This window comes from Micropterus dolomieu, linkage group LG20, assembly GCF_021292245.1.
Source record: "Micropterus dolomieu isolate WLL.071019.BEF.003 ecotype Adirondacks linkage group LG20, ASM2129224v1, whole genome shotgun sequence".
Taxonomy (NCBI): Eukaryota; Metazoa; Chordata; class Actinopteri; order Centrarchiformes; family Centrarchidae; genus Micropterus; species Micropterus dolomieu.
Window position 1 is genome coordinate 20,845,710 of NC_060169.1, and position 14,695 is coordinate 20,860,404.

At 43.2% G+C, this 14,695-nt stretch overlaps 1 protein-coding gene across 4 annotated transcripts in view; it reads right to left on the bottom strand.

The window, feature by feature from the left end:
• The window catches only part of gse1b (Gse1 coiled-coil protein b), a 188,122-nt gene that overhangs the window by 172,068 nt on the left and 1,359 nt on the right, over positions 1-14,695 (bottom strand). For 2 of the 4 annotated variants that reach the window (XM_046031920.1, XM_046031921.1), the window contains exon 2: positions 12,105-12,360. In XM_046031920.1, the coding sequence (XP_045887876.1) occupies positions 12,105-12,360 (256 nt within the window). Of the gene's footprint in view, positions 1-12,104; positions 14,677-14,695 lie in introns of all 4 variants that reach the window. The other 2 variants (XM_046031919.1, XM_046031918.1) reach the window with 2 other exon arrangements.

Here is a 14,695-nt window from a genome sequence, read left to right on the forward strand (position 1 = left end):
GGGCCCGCAGGATAAATCACAGCACTGCTCCCCTCTGTACTGCTCAGCCGCACCACTATCAGGTTACTGTGCTAGTGGCCTCATACACACACACACACTCTCCCACTCATACTCTAACGCTCACTCATAGGCATGCAGGCACACATTATAGTGTGTCTCTCTCATCCACACACACACACCGAGCTACGCGTCAGCCTGGAGCCAGGGCCTGCCATGGGGCTCACACCACCAGGAGAGGCCAGCAACATGTGGCCCTGCTAATACCACAGGGAGAGATGAAGAGGAGTGGGGAGAAGAGAGGGAAAAAAGAGGGGAGAAAGGGGGGAAAGAGAGAAAAGGGGGTGGGGTGCAAAGAAAGAAAGAGGAGAACTGAGGTGATTGGGGGACAGGGGAGAGAAGGAGAGAGACGGAAAGAAGACAGAGCTGGGATAAGAAGAAAAAGGAAAAAGAGAGAGAGAGAGAGAGAGAGAGAGAGAGAGAGGACCTCTGACACCTAACTCGAGCCAAGTGCTATTTTTATAGCCCCCCTGTAGAAGAGAAGAACATAAAAACATGTAGAACCCCTCTGCTTCTGTGAGCTTTCATAACAACTGAAGCCTTTTATAACGGGAGCTCTCTTTGAAGAGGAAACACTGGATTTTAACATCTCATTCTTTTCTCTGTAATTTTCATTGTAAAGGATCTTCCATTGTTGTGTTGTCATGTATAGTCAGTAACTGTGCAGTTGTACCCCAAGGAGTTTGGAGATCATTTGCGACAGGTTAAATGTACTCTGGTGGCTTACCACTCCGGCTACTACACTGTGGCCTTGAGGCTGTGCTCTGCACATTAACCGTGACAAGCACATTGGTCCACATTGCACACAACTCTTGACCATGTGGGTTAGGCCACTGACCAAGTTGGCAGGTCATATGTTAGCCTCATAGCATTGGATTAGGTTAGGCATGTTTTCAGTAAGTCGTAGACATAACCAGCAGTGGTAAACAGCCACATGAAATCTATATTAATAACATTTTGCCAGTGCAAACGGCATACTTGAAAGGGATAGCTGGCAAAAACTAACAAATTAATAATGACAGGCTTTCGGGAAGTATCTATGGTATCTATCTGTCACACAGATGGAGAAACTGTATCGGTTTATTTCTGACTCATTGGATGGTCATGTCAGTGCGGGAGGCTCTCACCAATGGAAACTATTCACAAGTGCCTATAACTCCTGACTATGTCTGCGTGTGCTAATGGATGTGTGTTCATGTTTATGTGTGTGTCCACTTGGCCAATAAGAACATCTCTATTGAAGTATACACCACCTAGCTAATGTTTAGGTCCCTCTGAGTAACCTTTCTGGATTTGCATGATGCTCTGGATTAGTAAGGCAGCTAACTCACAACCCAAGTTAAGTCTTTACCAAGGTCCAAATGTTAACCTCTTGTATGCCATTTACAGAGTATGCAAACAGAGACAACTGCGTGCAGTTTTTCAAGTAGGCAACAACAAACGACTCCAGTACAAAGTATATGACAGCAATTATTGCTTGTCATTAGTGCCACTATTGTGTGGTCATTCCAACATGAAGATCTACTTTTAGCACACAGTGTAGACAACACATAATACTAAATGTGTCAGGGCTACTGTATAGTGAACTGCATTCTTCCAGAGGTATCACAGTCTCTAGCCTCATGGGAAGCTCAGTCCAAAACTACCTCTCTGTCTCCTTCTTCCCAGCTGTCCTGGAGCTGGCAGGACAAGCTGTGAGAGACCAGGTGGCTGGGTATCAGGGCTAGGACTTGGGACGCTGAAGGTAGGAGAGAGTAATTCGAGGAGGGAATGTCTTCTTCAGCCAAAATAAGCTCCCAAAGATCACCAGTAATGCTAATCATTATCTGTCCTCTGGTTGGCTGACAGAAAGAGGGTGGACCTATCTAGCAGCCAGTTGGTTGGAGCAAGTGGTCTGTGTGTTGAGTGTAGTGTGTAGTATATTTAGTCCACTACGGGGAGCTTTTTTGGTTCCAGCTGTTGACTCCTGTTGTTGTCTTGACAGCAGGGCGAGAATGAGCCTTTCCTTTTCTTCACCCCATTAGAAGTATCAGCAGAACAGAGGTTGAACACGAGGGCAGGAGGAGGATGTAAGAGCAAAACAAAATGGGAGAATGACATGACAAAGAATGACATTCACAAAGACCTTCACAAACCCTACACTTGGGAGGTATAAAAGAGCAAGACTAATGTGTAGCACTTAATAGCAATGAATAATATCCAGTCAGCTGAGAGCAAAAGTTACATGTTAAATGTCTGGCAAGGAAATGGGTCGCTATTAGCTACCATGCTGCCACACACTCCAGCTGTGTCCAGGTGCAGACCCCCCCCCCCCCACACACACACACACACACACAAAGACACACACATAGCTGTGCGCACAATCCAGCTGCATTTGCCAGCACCTGCCAGTCCTCCCAACCACCTGGCAGAGACACGTGCACAAATACACTTTCACACATGCTTGCAGCTGGTCTGTATGTAAATAATGATCAAAGATTACATACTGTATTTGTGTATGCAAGCGCAAGTCTGCAAATGTATGCTTTTATATGTGACTGTCGGTGAATGCGCAATGGCCAAAGGGCAGCTGGCAGAGAGAGCTGAGCTATAGTTACATTAATGTCTGTCCTCTATAATTACCATAGTCAACCAGGTTTACTACTGTAAAACAAAATTCACATTTATCCAGAATACTGGTAATGGCAGGTCTTCTGATGTTCATTTTGGCAGCAATTTTTTAATTGTGTGTTTTGTTGACTGTTATCTGGATTTTCTGGAAATATTAACTGAAAAAGATGGTGGCGAGTAGAAAACCCAAATCCAAGAGTCAAAACATCTCTTTAGAAACATGAAATTACTGCATCCATGTTGTACAGTCCACAGAACTCTTCTTCATTGTGCAGGTAGTTATTTGCTATATATGGGTCTGGTTCCATACTGTAATTGTCTTTAGTTGCCCCATAATGTAAAGTGCGGGGACAACGTGGGAATGGGAGATGGAAAAGGGTAGAGGAGAAGAAGGAATGATTTAGTCAGCACCATACCAGTGTGACACACAGCCTAGTTGTCATAGGAGCTAAGAAAGAAGGGAGAGAAGCAGATCAATAAAAATTGTATGATAAAGAAGGCAATAGTCAAAAAGATCAAGATAAACTAGAACAATGAAAGAGAAGCAGCTCAGCACTTGTCTCCCGACATCACTTACGACTCTTACTAAAGGCAACATCACACAAACTCACACTGGCACTACTCACACATTACTTAGTTCTCACAGAAGCCCAGCTTAACAGTTCACACATAGTTTACTAGACTGTGTCCCCAGCCTGGCCCACTACATACACACTTTGTGGTGCCAAATGGGCACCCACAAAAACACTTTTGAAAACAGTTCACAGCAGGGTCCATGGTTTCAGGGGTTTAGAGGGAAACTGCCCTCTCTGTTTCCCTTTCACCCTGTCCACTCAAGGAAATGGACTTTTGGACTTTTATTTTTATGGAGGCACTGCCAGGCACAATTAATCATATGTAATGAAAGATATTTGTTTCACTGACATTATAGAAAGATTTGTGTGATTTTCAAACCTATTTCCATCCCTAAACCACAGAAATTGGTCTATAACATCTGCAGATAAAGGTATGACCATTTGTTTCTGCCTTCTACTAGTCTATCATGACAAACTGATGACAGACAATTACACTTACAATTCATTTCTTCTTCTCTTTGCCTCCCACAAGCCTATAGTGGATTACACTTTGGTTATCCTCAATATTAAAATTGAGGAGTCGTCGTCTAGTCGTCTCAGCCAAAATGACACACTGGCATAGTTTTACAAATGACATTTTTTTCACTATATAATATGATGCCAAAGTCAAAGTGTACCCTGTTGGGCCAGATATCACAGTGGGGGGAAATGCAAGAATGTGAGATACAAGATCAGGCTGCTAAGCTAAGAAGACCCTGCACACCCTCAAGTATTTTCAGTTATTTTTGGCTTGTTAGATCTCTTCTCAGTTTGGAGCTAGGCTGAGGTGTTCTGGGAGGTTGCCGAGGTCAACAAACTCCCTATACTAATAGGGATCATAAACTTATAAGATGTCCCACCCTAACAGGTACAACAAAACTGACAGGACAGCCAGGGATGTTTTCAATATTGCACAGTCTGTGCATGCCTCAACAGTCCTGAGAGGGGGTCTGAGCAGCAAAAGACACAGATAAACTTATAACAATATGATACATTGCAGTCAAGGTCAAGTTCAGACCGACTTCAGCCTTGCATAAAAAAATTTCAGCCCCTCTTTCATCATCAGAATGAGACCGAACACATGGAAATTCGGCAAAAAAATCTGGCTTTAACTTTTGACCCTTCATCCGTCAAGGAGGTGCGTTGGCCAATCAAATATGTGGAAGTCAAAACCATATTTCCAGCGTTTACACTGCGCTTGTTGTCACCAAAGACAAAATTATTGACTCTGTGATAATTTTCAGAGTATTATATACCACTCCAGTTTTTAGACTGCATAGATCACAAGGGCAGACTCTATCCCCACATAATACTGAAGTGATTTTTTAAGTCAAAAAGGGAAACAGCTGTCAGAATCCTATACAGGTCTTCCTTTAATATACCTTCCCTCAATCTCACACATGACCTTTGCTGACCCTGTCCCTGAATGTTGATCCCATATCGATATCACCTCTCTGCTTGGCTCTGCAGGGTTAAAAGGTCAGTATGCCTTCATCTGTGAACTACAAACTAGCTTCAAAATCTGCATCCAAATGATGATTAGAGTTAGCATTAAATCAGATATTTGCAGGGATGACAAATTAGCTTCATGGAGACCTCTAATCTTTGAAGTTCATCTCCTTCATTTCCTGAAGTTCGTTTCCTAATTGCACTATAACTTACATAACAAATTCTCACCTGACTGCAAGTGTTTTCAGTCTCTGTCAAACAAATGCTGTCTTTCTGCATTTTCTGCATTGAAATTCAGCTACAAAATCCCAGCCACATGAAAAGACGAAAATGGAAAAAAATATCCAACTTATGAGTGTCAAATACACTAACTAGCTGAATGTTTAGCTGACCCTGAAATTAAAATTCCATAACAATCATGAAGGAAAATATTTGCATTTAAAATTTAGTTAACTAAAACATTACTCCAAATGTCCACAAACTGCTGGCGTGTCTCTGCCTAATCAACAGCTACAGTATGCTAATAGCTGGAAGCCATGTTGAAAACTAGCTAACTAGCTAAGCTAGCTAGCCATAAGTAAATTTAATGGTGTTTATACAATTAACATAAACAGACATTCCGGACATTACATTTGACATTAGTTCAAACTAAAGTCTCCAGGACCGGCAGGTTTGGGGAAACAGAAATGGATTAATATTATGGAACAACTTTCATTGGAATGAATGGAAGCAATGTTGGAGTCTTATATCGAGTTCTTTTAATACATACATAGTGGGCATGCATGGTATAGCTAGATAAATTGATTCTCTTTTGCAATATGTTGAAGGCTGTAACAGGGACAGCTCAAACACCACCTTTGACATTGCAAAGATTATAAGGGTCAGGACCTGCAGTGTCAGATCCTAGCTAGGACACACTCACCAAATGACAGAGTTGTGGGACATTTATGGTGTCCCTCAAACTAGTACTGGGGGAGGGTTATAGGTAAGTCTTAGCAGGGTTGACACCAAGCAGCAACCTCCGGGCTGAAAAGTGAAGCCAAAACTGAAGTGTCAAAAACTGCAGTTCAGCGAATAGCCACGTGAGGCTGGTTCCAAAAGAGAGTCAATCTTCATAGACCCCCTTGTTAAAATGCTCAACCTTATAGCAGAAATTAACATGTTTACAGCGTCACTTATTTAAATTGTATTAAGGCTTAAAGTTTTGCATAATTAAGGACGTAATTATGTCGCCCCCTTTGAGCTTCACAGCGGCTCTTTAGAAAAATAAGGACACGGACACTACGTCCATGTTTTATACATTCTATGGTTGAAACATAAAAGGGGAGACAAAAAATGAAACATTGGAACACCTCCATCTCATCTGCTCCATTCAGGGTCTGATCTCTTCATTCAGATATGGGCAAGAATGCAGCACTGAGGGATGCTAGCGGGAAGAGAGAGAGATTAAAGCTTTGAGTGCTAAATCAAAACCCACCTCCTGAAGCTTTGAAATTAAGCCCCTCAGATACCAAAGGATTCCTTGTGAAACGCAAGGCTGTCTGTCAGACTGCACTGCAGGGAGAAGAAATAAGCACAGCTGCACAAACTTTACAGGACACATGCAATATGAATGGATTTTACTAAAACACACACACGCACACATAAGAACAGCTCACACCATAAGTTAAGACCACACCACCTCACATGTATCAAATTAACACAGTTTAACAGAATCCCCTTTTCTGGGTAAAACAGGCTCTGTGGCCAGCATGCTGCAATATTTCCTTCTATGATGAATTGATGAGAATGAGACTTTTTTTTCTGTTTTCCTCTGGCTGCAATTTAAATCCCATTAACCCCCTCACCTTCTCTCAGCCTCCCATTCTTTTTTTCTCTTCTTCTTCCAATGATTCACTCAGGGCAATCTTTCACTCCCTTTTCAACTTCACATCCAGATTTGATGTGTAATTTTGCCCTCACTTCTTCTTTCACTACGCTATAAATCTTCCTTTGGCGACACTGTCAAGATGCCGGCATGTTTTTCCTGTGACAGCAAATACCTCCTTTACAGGATATGGGCTGTGCAGTGAGAACACAGTCAATCTTTTACACAAAACACACATGAACACACAATATGCACACACGCACACAAAAGGGGCATCATATCAACACAGAAAACATACACACACACACACACACACACCTCTCCGTTACACACAGAAACACACACACACAGACAGAATGATTGAACTCTCCTGAAACCTGTCTCCGCTATTCTAACTGGTCAACAATAATCATCCACTAAAAACAGTCACGCAGCAGACCACCATACAAAGATAAACAACCAATGCATGGATACAGAGACACACACACACACACACACACACACACACACACACACACATACAGTGTATACACACATATATGAGTGTTTATGAGCAAGACAGGCTTAATATGTTTGTATGTTCTGTATCCATGTACAATTGTGTAGCATTTATCTTTGCAAAGGTTGACTAATGATTGATTTATTTGCTATTTTAGTCCATCATGTACACAAGCTGAAGACACACTGTTGACTGTAAGGAGACTGTGGGTTTAGCTATAAGCTTCAATTATACGCATCTATGTCAGAGGCATGCAATCTATCCCAGTCCTAGCAAAGTTATGCAGCACTGGAATGTAATCAGCATAAGAATAATATTAACTGTGTATAACTATAGCATCCCATCATTTCTTCAGCACATTTTGGTTCTTGCTTTTCTCATTCATTCAAAGGTTTTTTTTAAGTGATGTAAAGTGAAGTAAATGTACCCATTATCTAAAATCTCTGTTATAAATTCTTGAATGCAGGCCCACCCCTGAATGACTGTCACAAGGATTCAACTTTTTGTTGAACCTTTCATGCGTTTCGCACATCCAACCTGTAAATGTGAGCCTGATTTATAAAGGTTGAAGATGATTAGATAATCAGCTTCTGAGAATTCCTTGTTATTGCATTAAGTCACAATGCGCACTTGAGAGATGAAATTTGTGTTAAATCAGCAAGCATAAAAATAAACTGCATCTGCAATTAACCTTTAAGAAAATCTTTTGAGCATCTTTTACTATTAATATCCATATTAATATATTATTGAGAGCTGTGAAAAAGTTAAACTTTCGAACATTTTTTCATAGATGCTTTTCTTGCTCTTCAATTAATTCAGAGCCACATAGGATACAAGTTGATTAACTATTTCTTTCTCCACACAACTATCCCTTACTCTACCTGAACAAATGTGTACTTTATCTTCAGATGCAGAGATTTCTGCATCCATATGACTACACTTGCTATCACTACATTGCCTATCATTATTTCTCTCCTCTTAAAGGATAGGTTTACATTTTTTCAACTCAAGACATACATGCCCATATGTAAATTGAAAAGTTATTATTATTAGCTGCTGTAATTTCTCCTGTCCATGCTGGCTGTGAAGAGATCCCCTCTTAATGTGATTCCAATAGAAGGATGGGGAACAAAATCCACTTCTTTTAGAGTAAAGATTCTCTAAAAAGCTCAGCGGAATCTAATATGAGGCTTCAGTGGTCAGTTAGTCAAATCAAAAAGGTATTTTTTAAAGTCACAGTGTTTTTATTACTGTAGAACCCCCAAACAGTTGTCATGAAGAGGGTATTAGACACACACAGTGTGTTTCAGTGCTGAGCTAAAGCAGAGGGATAGTAAAACAGAGAGAAGATTTGTGCTGAGATGACTATATCTTTGGAAGCCTCTCTCCTTCATGCAAATCCGTAAGGGAAAGTAGCATGAGTGAGAGGCAAACAACTTCCGCATCATTGCATCCGTTTGATAAATAACATACACATCTTTAAGTGCACAATGTGTCAGAAATTAGGCACAAAGAGCTTAGATGAATATGGCCCTCATTGTGTTAGCATTATGGTAGTCTCTCTTCCAAGTATGCCATCCTGCTGCCATCTTATTAAGCAGAAAACACAGCTATGTGTATGCAACAGTTTTAATGGATGGACCAAAAATCAGTGGACATCTGTTTCCCGTGCATGTGAAGTGCAAGTGAAAGATCTGCTGACCAGCAGCCACTCCCCAGACCCTGGCTGGTGGTCTATACTTACACACCTGTCAAAGGTCGTATGCAACATACTAATTAAACACATGGCAGCATAACCGCCTATCACTTGTGTTTGTGTGCGTGTGTATTTGTGTGTTACTTTTAGCAGCTATAGAGTGTCCTCTGGCAGATCTCATTTCATGGGCTAATTCATATCTTACCAAGCAGGGAAAACAGACAGTGCAGCATCATCCACCCTTTCACATTTAAACATTAAAAAAAACTTATACATGCACAATAATGTTCACACTATAGTGAGCAGTACAATGACTATATCTCATTAATCTAAAGATATCATTTGTCGCCGTCTTGGTCAGGTCTCTGACTTCTGAACATTAAACATGAATTTATCACTGGTACTGTCCCTGCTCTGCAGCTTTGTATTTTGGGGCACTGAGGGAAAGTGCTGTGCAACTGCAGATGTCAATAAGCTTGAAGCTATAATCTGGTACAGCACATCAAATGGAAACATTTACGTTGTACTGTGCACTGTCCCTTTTAAATAAATAAATGAAAATGAATGAAAATCTTGAACAGGATAGAATACTGAATGTGAGCGTGTGTTTATCTCTGTATAGCCCCCCCTGCAACAGGCACCCTCACTGGTAAGGGAACCAGCTGAGGACACTCCCTCCTGACAGCCCAAACCCCAGCGATGACAGACCCTCTCAAGCATACAGTATGACACAAGAGGACAAAGCACCTGTTCCCACAGCTCTTTTGCACCTCCCCTTCCCACAGAAACGCACACTGGCACTTTCTCAGCCATGAGGTCATTGGCTCACTCATGCCAAAGCTGGCTCTGCCACCTGCAACCCTCCCAATTCAAAATGAACGCCCGTAACCATGCCTGCTCCGACACTCCTCTCATCCCAGCCACCATATGATGCCCCAGCCTGGGCAGACAGAAAAATTGGTCCCATAATTATACTCAGGATCATCATATCAGGAACATCCCCTCATATGAGCTCATCTGGGACAAGCTCACGAGTGCTCAGACAAATAATAAAGACTTAACTTTGGAGGACTCTAAACACTTCTTTAAGGGATAAAGACAAAATTAGGTGGACAGCTCTAGACAGCTGGTGTGAGTGTGCAACATACTAAGGTTGCTGAGTGTGAATGGCATCCACAGATGTTCTTCATGTGTCCAGTATGGGTGGACAGTCGGTGTCTGTTTGCATGACAGAGCTGTTCACAGAGCCAACTGGCTGACTAAATGCTCTTCAGTTCTTCATCAACACAGCGCCATAATCAGTTGCTCTGCACTGGTCCTCACATTTTGCCCCACAGCCACCAACTCCCATCCACTGCTATAGATCATCTGGAAAAGCAGGGTGGTGTGTGTGTGTGTGTGTGTGTGTGTGTGTGTGTGTGTGTGTGTGTGTGTTATTGAGAGAGGAGAGGGAAGAAACCAAACTTTGGAGACAGAAAAAGGAAGTAAAAGGCAAGAAAGTGAACGATGACAGAATGATCTCTCTTGAGGGGAAGTGTGTACATGTACTATTCTCTGAGCCAGCCCATCTGGACCACCTATGCAAGCATCTTCACTTGTCAGAATCACTTATAACAACATTAAACATGCAGTACTTTCACATGAATAGGAACCATTACAATAATAAAACACATCACATAATTACTGCAAAGTACAAAGTCTTTAAACATCCATCAGTGCCAGATTAGCCAGATATGGGCAGATTTTGAGCCAGAATTACTTACTGCCTGACTGAGTGTGGGGATGTACAGTCACATTGTCCCCTTTCTCACTTTAGGTGAAATCAGTGTCTCATGGCATCAACAGGGATCAATTATCAATGACTTATTATATTTATATCATTAATCATTTATGTGTTTTGCAAATGCATCAATATATGGATGCTTCAACTACATTGCTAACTAAACATATAAATAATTACAGATGACTGGATGTTTGACCCACTGATAATAAATGTTATACTACCTGTACAATTGTAAACTTTATGAATGAGACACAGTTTGACCTCCTTAATAGTAGCACTTAACATAACATAACTTAACATAAACATAACATGACTTAAAAGGATGACAGGACTAGTGAAGCAAAGCAATACTTGTGATTTTGGTCTATAAAAACAAAACTGGTTTTCAGCGACATGACATTATATCCATGAATGGTGTGATTAACATGATTATTTAAGGAGTAAGTTTAATTAATTGCCTTACACATCAAGTCAATGCATTATCAAGACTGTGTGAGCACACATTTTCATATGAACAGGTAGAGTAATTAATTGTGAGTCATGTTTGTTATTGTGGTTGAGCCTCTATCTTTGTGCCCATAGGTCATCATGTATATTTCACTCCTAATCAAACATATGGAAAGTAAGCAATTTTCTCACCGTTGGTTTTCTATTTCCATTACACTAAACTGTCAGAATTAATTCAAGAATTACATTTTTTTCAATTCCTGTTGTATAGGTTTTTTGAGGTACTGGTAACAGAATGATGTAGCTGATGTTTTGGAGGAAATGAGGTATACATCAAGTAAAAGAGGTAGTAGGGTAGGCATTTCTTTGTACATTTATGTTATGATTTGAGACTTGCTTTAAACTAACTTCCTTGAAAATACTGTTTAAGATTGTCAACATGCTCAAACCAAAACAAACTGTTCAGCACTGGGTGAGACATACTCAGTCATGCTTGCTCAAATAAACACACTCTCACACACATGCACACAGCAAACACGAGGCTGGCCTTGGCCTTCAGATCCCCACAGTTTTCCACTCGTGTTTATAGAAGTAAGTTTTGATGAAAATGTTTGTCTCATCATTGTTCATCCCAGCTGTCCCCCACCCCCAAATAAGCTCAGTCTCCAGTCACACAGACACACACTCACCCATACAAACAAACATTACTGTTTGAGACCTATTCTTCTGCAAAAATAAAGTACTCCACCACAGTAAGCGATTTCTAGGATATTAATGCATTTAACTGAAGCATTGTAAAACTGTCAAAAGAACAAAAAGCACCATGTGCATCGATTATTACCCAGCTGCATTTCTTTATCCAATTCCTCTATGCAAAATGTTAAAATCAACCGTTGCCATGTGACTCAGAGGTTGTATGAGGGCACAGTCTGCATCACACTCTGGGAAAGTAGGGGAGATTAATAGCTAAAAGGAGACTGTCATTTTAACCAATCATGAATGCATTTAATTAAATTTGAAGACACTAAGTAAAAAGAAGAACATCTTTGTGTGTGTTATCAGCCAGTTTGCTTTGGTCTTACCTTAAGTCTAGACTGTGGCGAGGCTGATTCTGGTTCTTTCCTCTCCCCATCTGAGGCTCCGTGTCCCAGTCCTTCCCTGTCCTGCTGACTGCTCTGTCCCACCTGCACCATGGCCTTACATTCCACACATGAGCCAATCACAAGCCTCCTCCCATCATCCACCAGGAGCGTGCGGGTGCTGCGAGGTGCATACAGGAACACAGGTAGCCTGGCCACAGTAACAGCACACAGCCTTCCTAGCCTGCGCTGCTCCTGCCTGCAGAAGAAACACACAAAAGCCTCACAGCTGTACTGGCGAGCCCAAGGGGAGCTGGGTGGCTGGGGGCCAGCACTGGATAAACTAGAGGTAGAAGGAGTGGAGGGACCCGGGCCCTTGCTCTCATGTTGGGCCCACTGGGTGTGTAGGTCATGGTAGCAGAGGTTACAAGCTGACACCAGGCCTGTGGCATCAACTGGCTTGGCACGGGGAGCCGGAGGGTGGACAGTGAGAAAGGGGAAAAAAGGCTCCCTCTCCACACAACGCCCTGGTGGGTTGACATGCAGCTGGTACTCTCCACCTGCACACAGCTCAGCTCCACACAGGTAACACACCGACGTGGAGCTGCTGGGCCGAGAGGCCACACCTGTCTGGGAGTGGGCTGGTCCAGACCCCTCAATGGCCACGGCAGCGTGGTACCTGACCAGAAAGGAGCTGACAGAGGTGATGAGGTCCTCACTAAGGCTGAGTCGATATGCACCCCAGATCTCCTCCAGAATGAAATGGCACTGTGGGCAGCAGTGTATGCGGCCATTCCTCACACCCTGGGCTTTCGGTGGGCAAGGCAACATGTTGATGAAGGGAAAATACATTGTGCCACGGGATTTGCCAACACCAGCCTGTGCATATGCTACTCTCATATCTTCTTCACACTCCTGACCACAAAGAAAACAGGCCTCATGGGAAGCCCTGGGTTCATTAATGCACTCCATGGACTCTGGAGGTTTCCTTTCCTGGGGAGTTAGCTGGGAAGGGTGGAGAGAACTTGTGGCCTGGTTGAGGGGGACTACATACAGTCGCTGGAGAACAGGCACATCCGCCACCTGGAAGCTCTGCCATTGCTGTATGAGGGAGGTGTGGCAGCTGCCACACACAAGGGTTGTACCTGTTGGACTGATGGGCATTGCACATCGGGGAGGGGAGTGAAGACACAGGAAGGGAAAGAAGGGCTCACCCTGTGCCCTCTCCTGTTTCTGAACACTGACTTTAAAACAGCCATCACGTCTGAGACCAGTGCCACAAATATAGCAAACATACTCCTCTGTGTGGTGGGACTTGGATCTTTTTCTCGCTGAAAGGTCTCTGGCAGTTCTAAGCTGAGTTGTTGGGCCATTTTTGCTATCATACCTGTCTATGTCATCATCACTTGTAATGTTAATCTCACCTTCATCAGAGTTGTCCGTGTCATTCTCCCTGTGAACAGCTATGTTACATTTAGTGGGAGCAATGATGCCAACAGATGACAGTGCAGTTTTAGAGTGACCCTCGCCTTTTCCTCGGTACAGCAGCGATGGATGTCTGGACGAAGCACAGCTGCTGTCAGTAAGACGCTGAATCTGACGCGGATCCGCATGTCTGACATTCTGCTCCTCCAGCCATAGCCTGTTGCGCATAATGACCCCGTTGTCTTGCACAGGTGTGTCGGAGAGCCGGCTGTCATGGCATCGCTGAGGGAATCTCTCCTGGGACTTTGCCAGAGATTCTGATGATTGACAGACATTATTCATAATTTTAGCACCGCGCCTCGCCGGCAGAACACACTCTGCTTTTGGCGATCCCTGCGCCCCATAACCACCCACCGGGTAGCGGATTGCCCGCTGTGAATCTGGACTGTTTTTAACACTGATGACATTGTTCTTCCTGCTACTGTCTCTTGGCGATTTGCCAGATGCTCTCAGGCACTTGTCTTTGCCCATACCGGCTCGGTCGAGAAAATCCATCTCCTGGTCTGATATGTTCTCGTTTTCAGAAAAGGACGAGAAATCAGAGTCTGCGCCCCCGTCGTAGTTCTGGCTGCTAACACTGATTCTCCTCTCCAGATCGTAAGAGATGTTCCACTCCTGTGGGACCCGCCGAGAGTCGCACTGGTAGGGCCGTTTCAACCAGTACATGCGCTTCTCAATGGGCGTCCTGCTCCGCTCGAATGAGTTCCACTGCTCCTTTAGAAAGCAGTGGCACACGGCGCACACCAGCGTATGTCCATCCGGGCTCACTTCACACGCACCCGGAGCTGGCTCCTGATTTTGTAGAAACGGGAAAAATGGAATCCTCTCTTTTTGATATGTCACTTGCAACCTTAATTCCTTCCCTGGTGTAACTCCGCTTCCACATATGAAACAGTGAACCAGTCCCCCTAATCCATTCCGATCACTCCTGGAAGTGTTACCGGGCAATGGGCTGTCCTCACCGGGCATGGCTGCAGCCATGAGTCGGTGTTTCCGAGATAAGGGTGCCAGTTCCTTGTCACGGGGGGAGTTCATTGTTTTTAAACACCCCCGACTAAGCTACATGGCATAACGTCAACATTTAAGTCATGTTCACAGTACTTATCTGC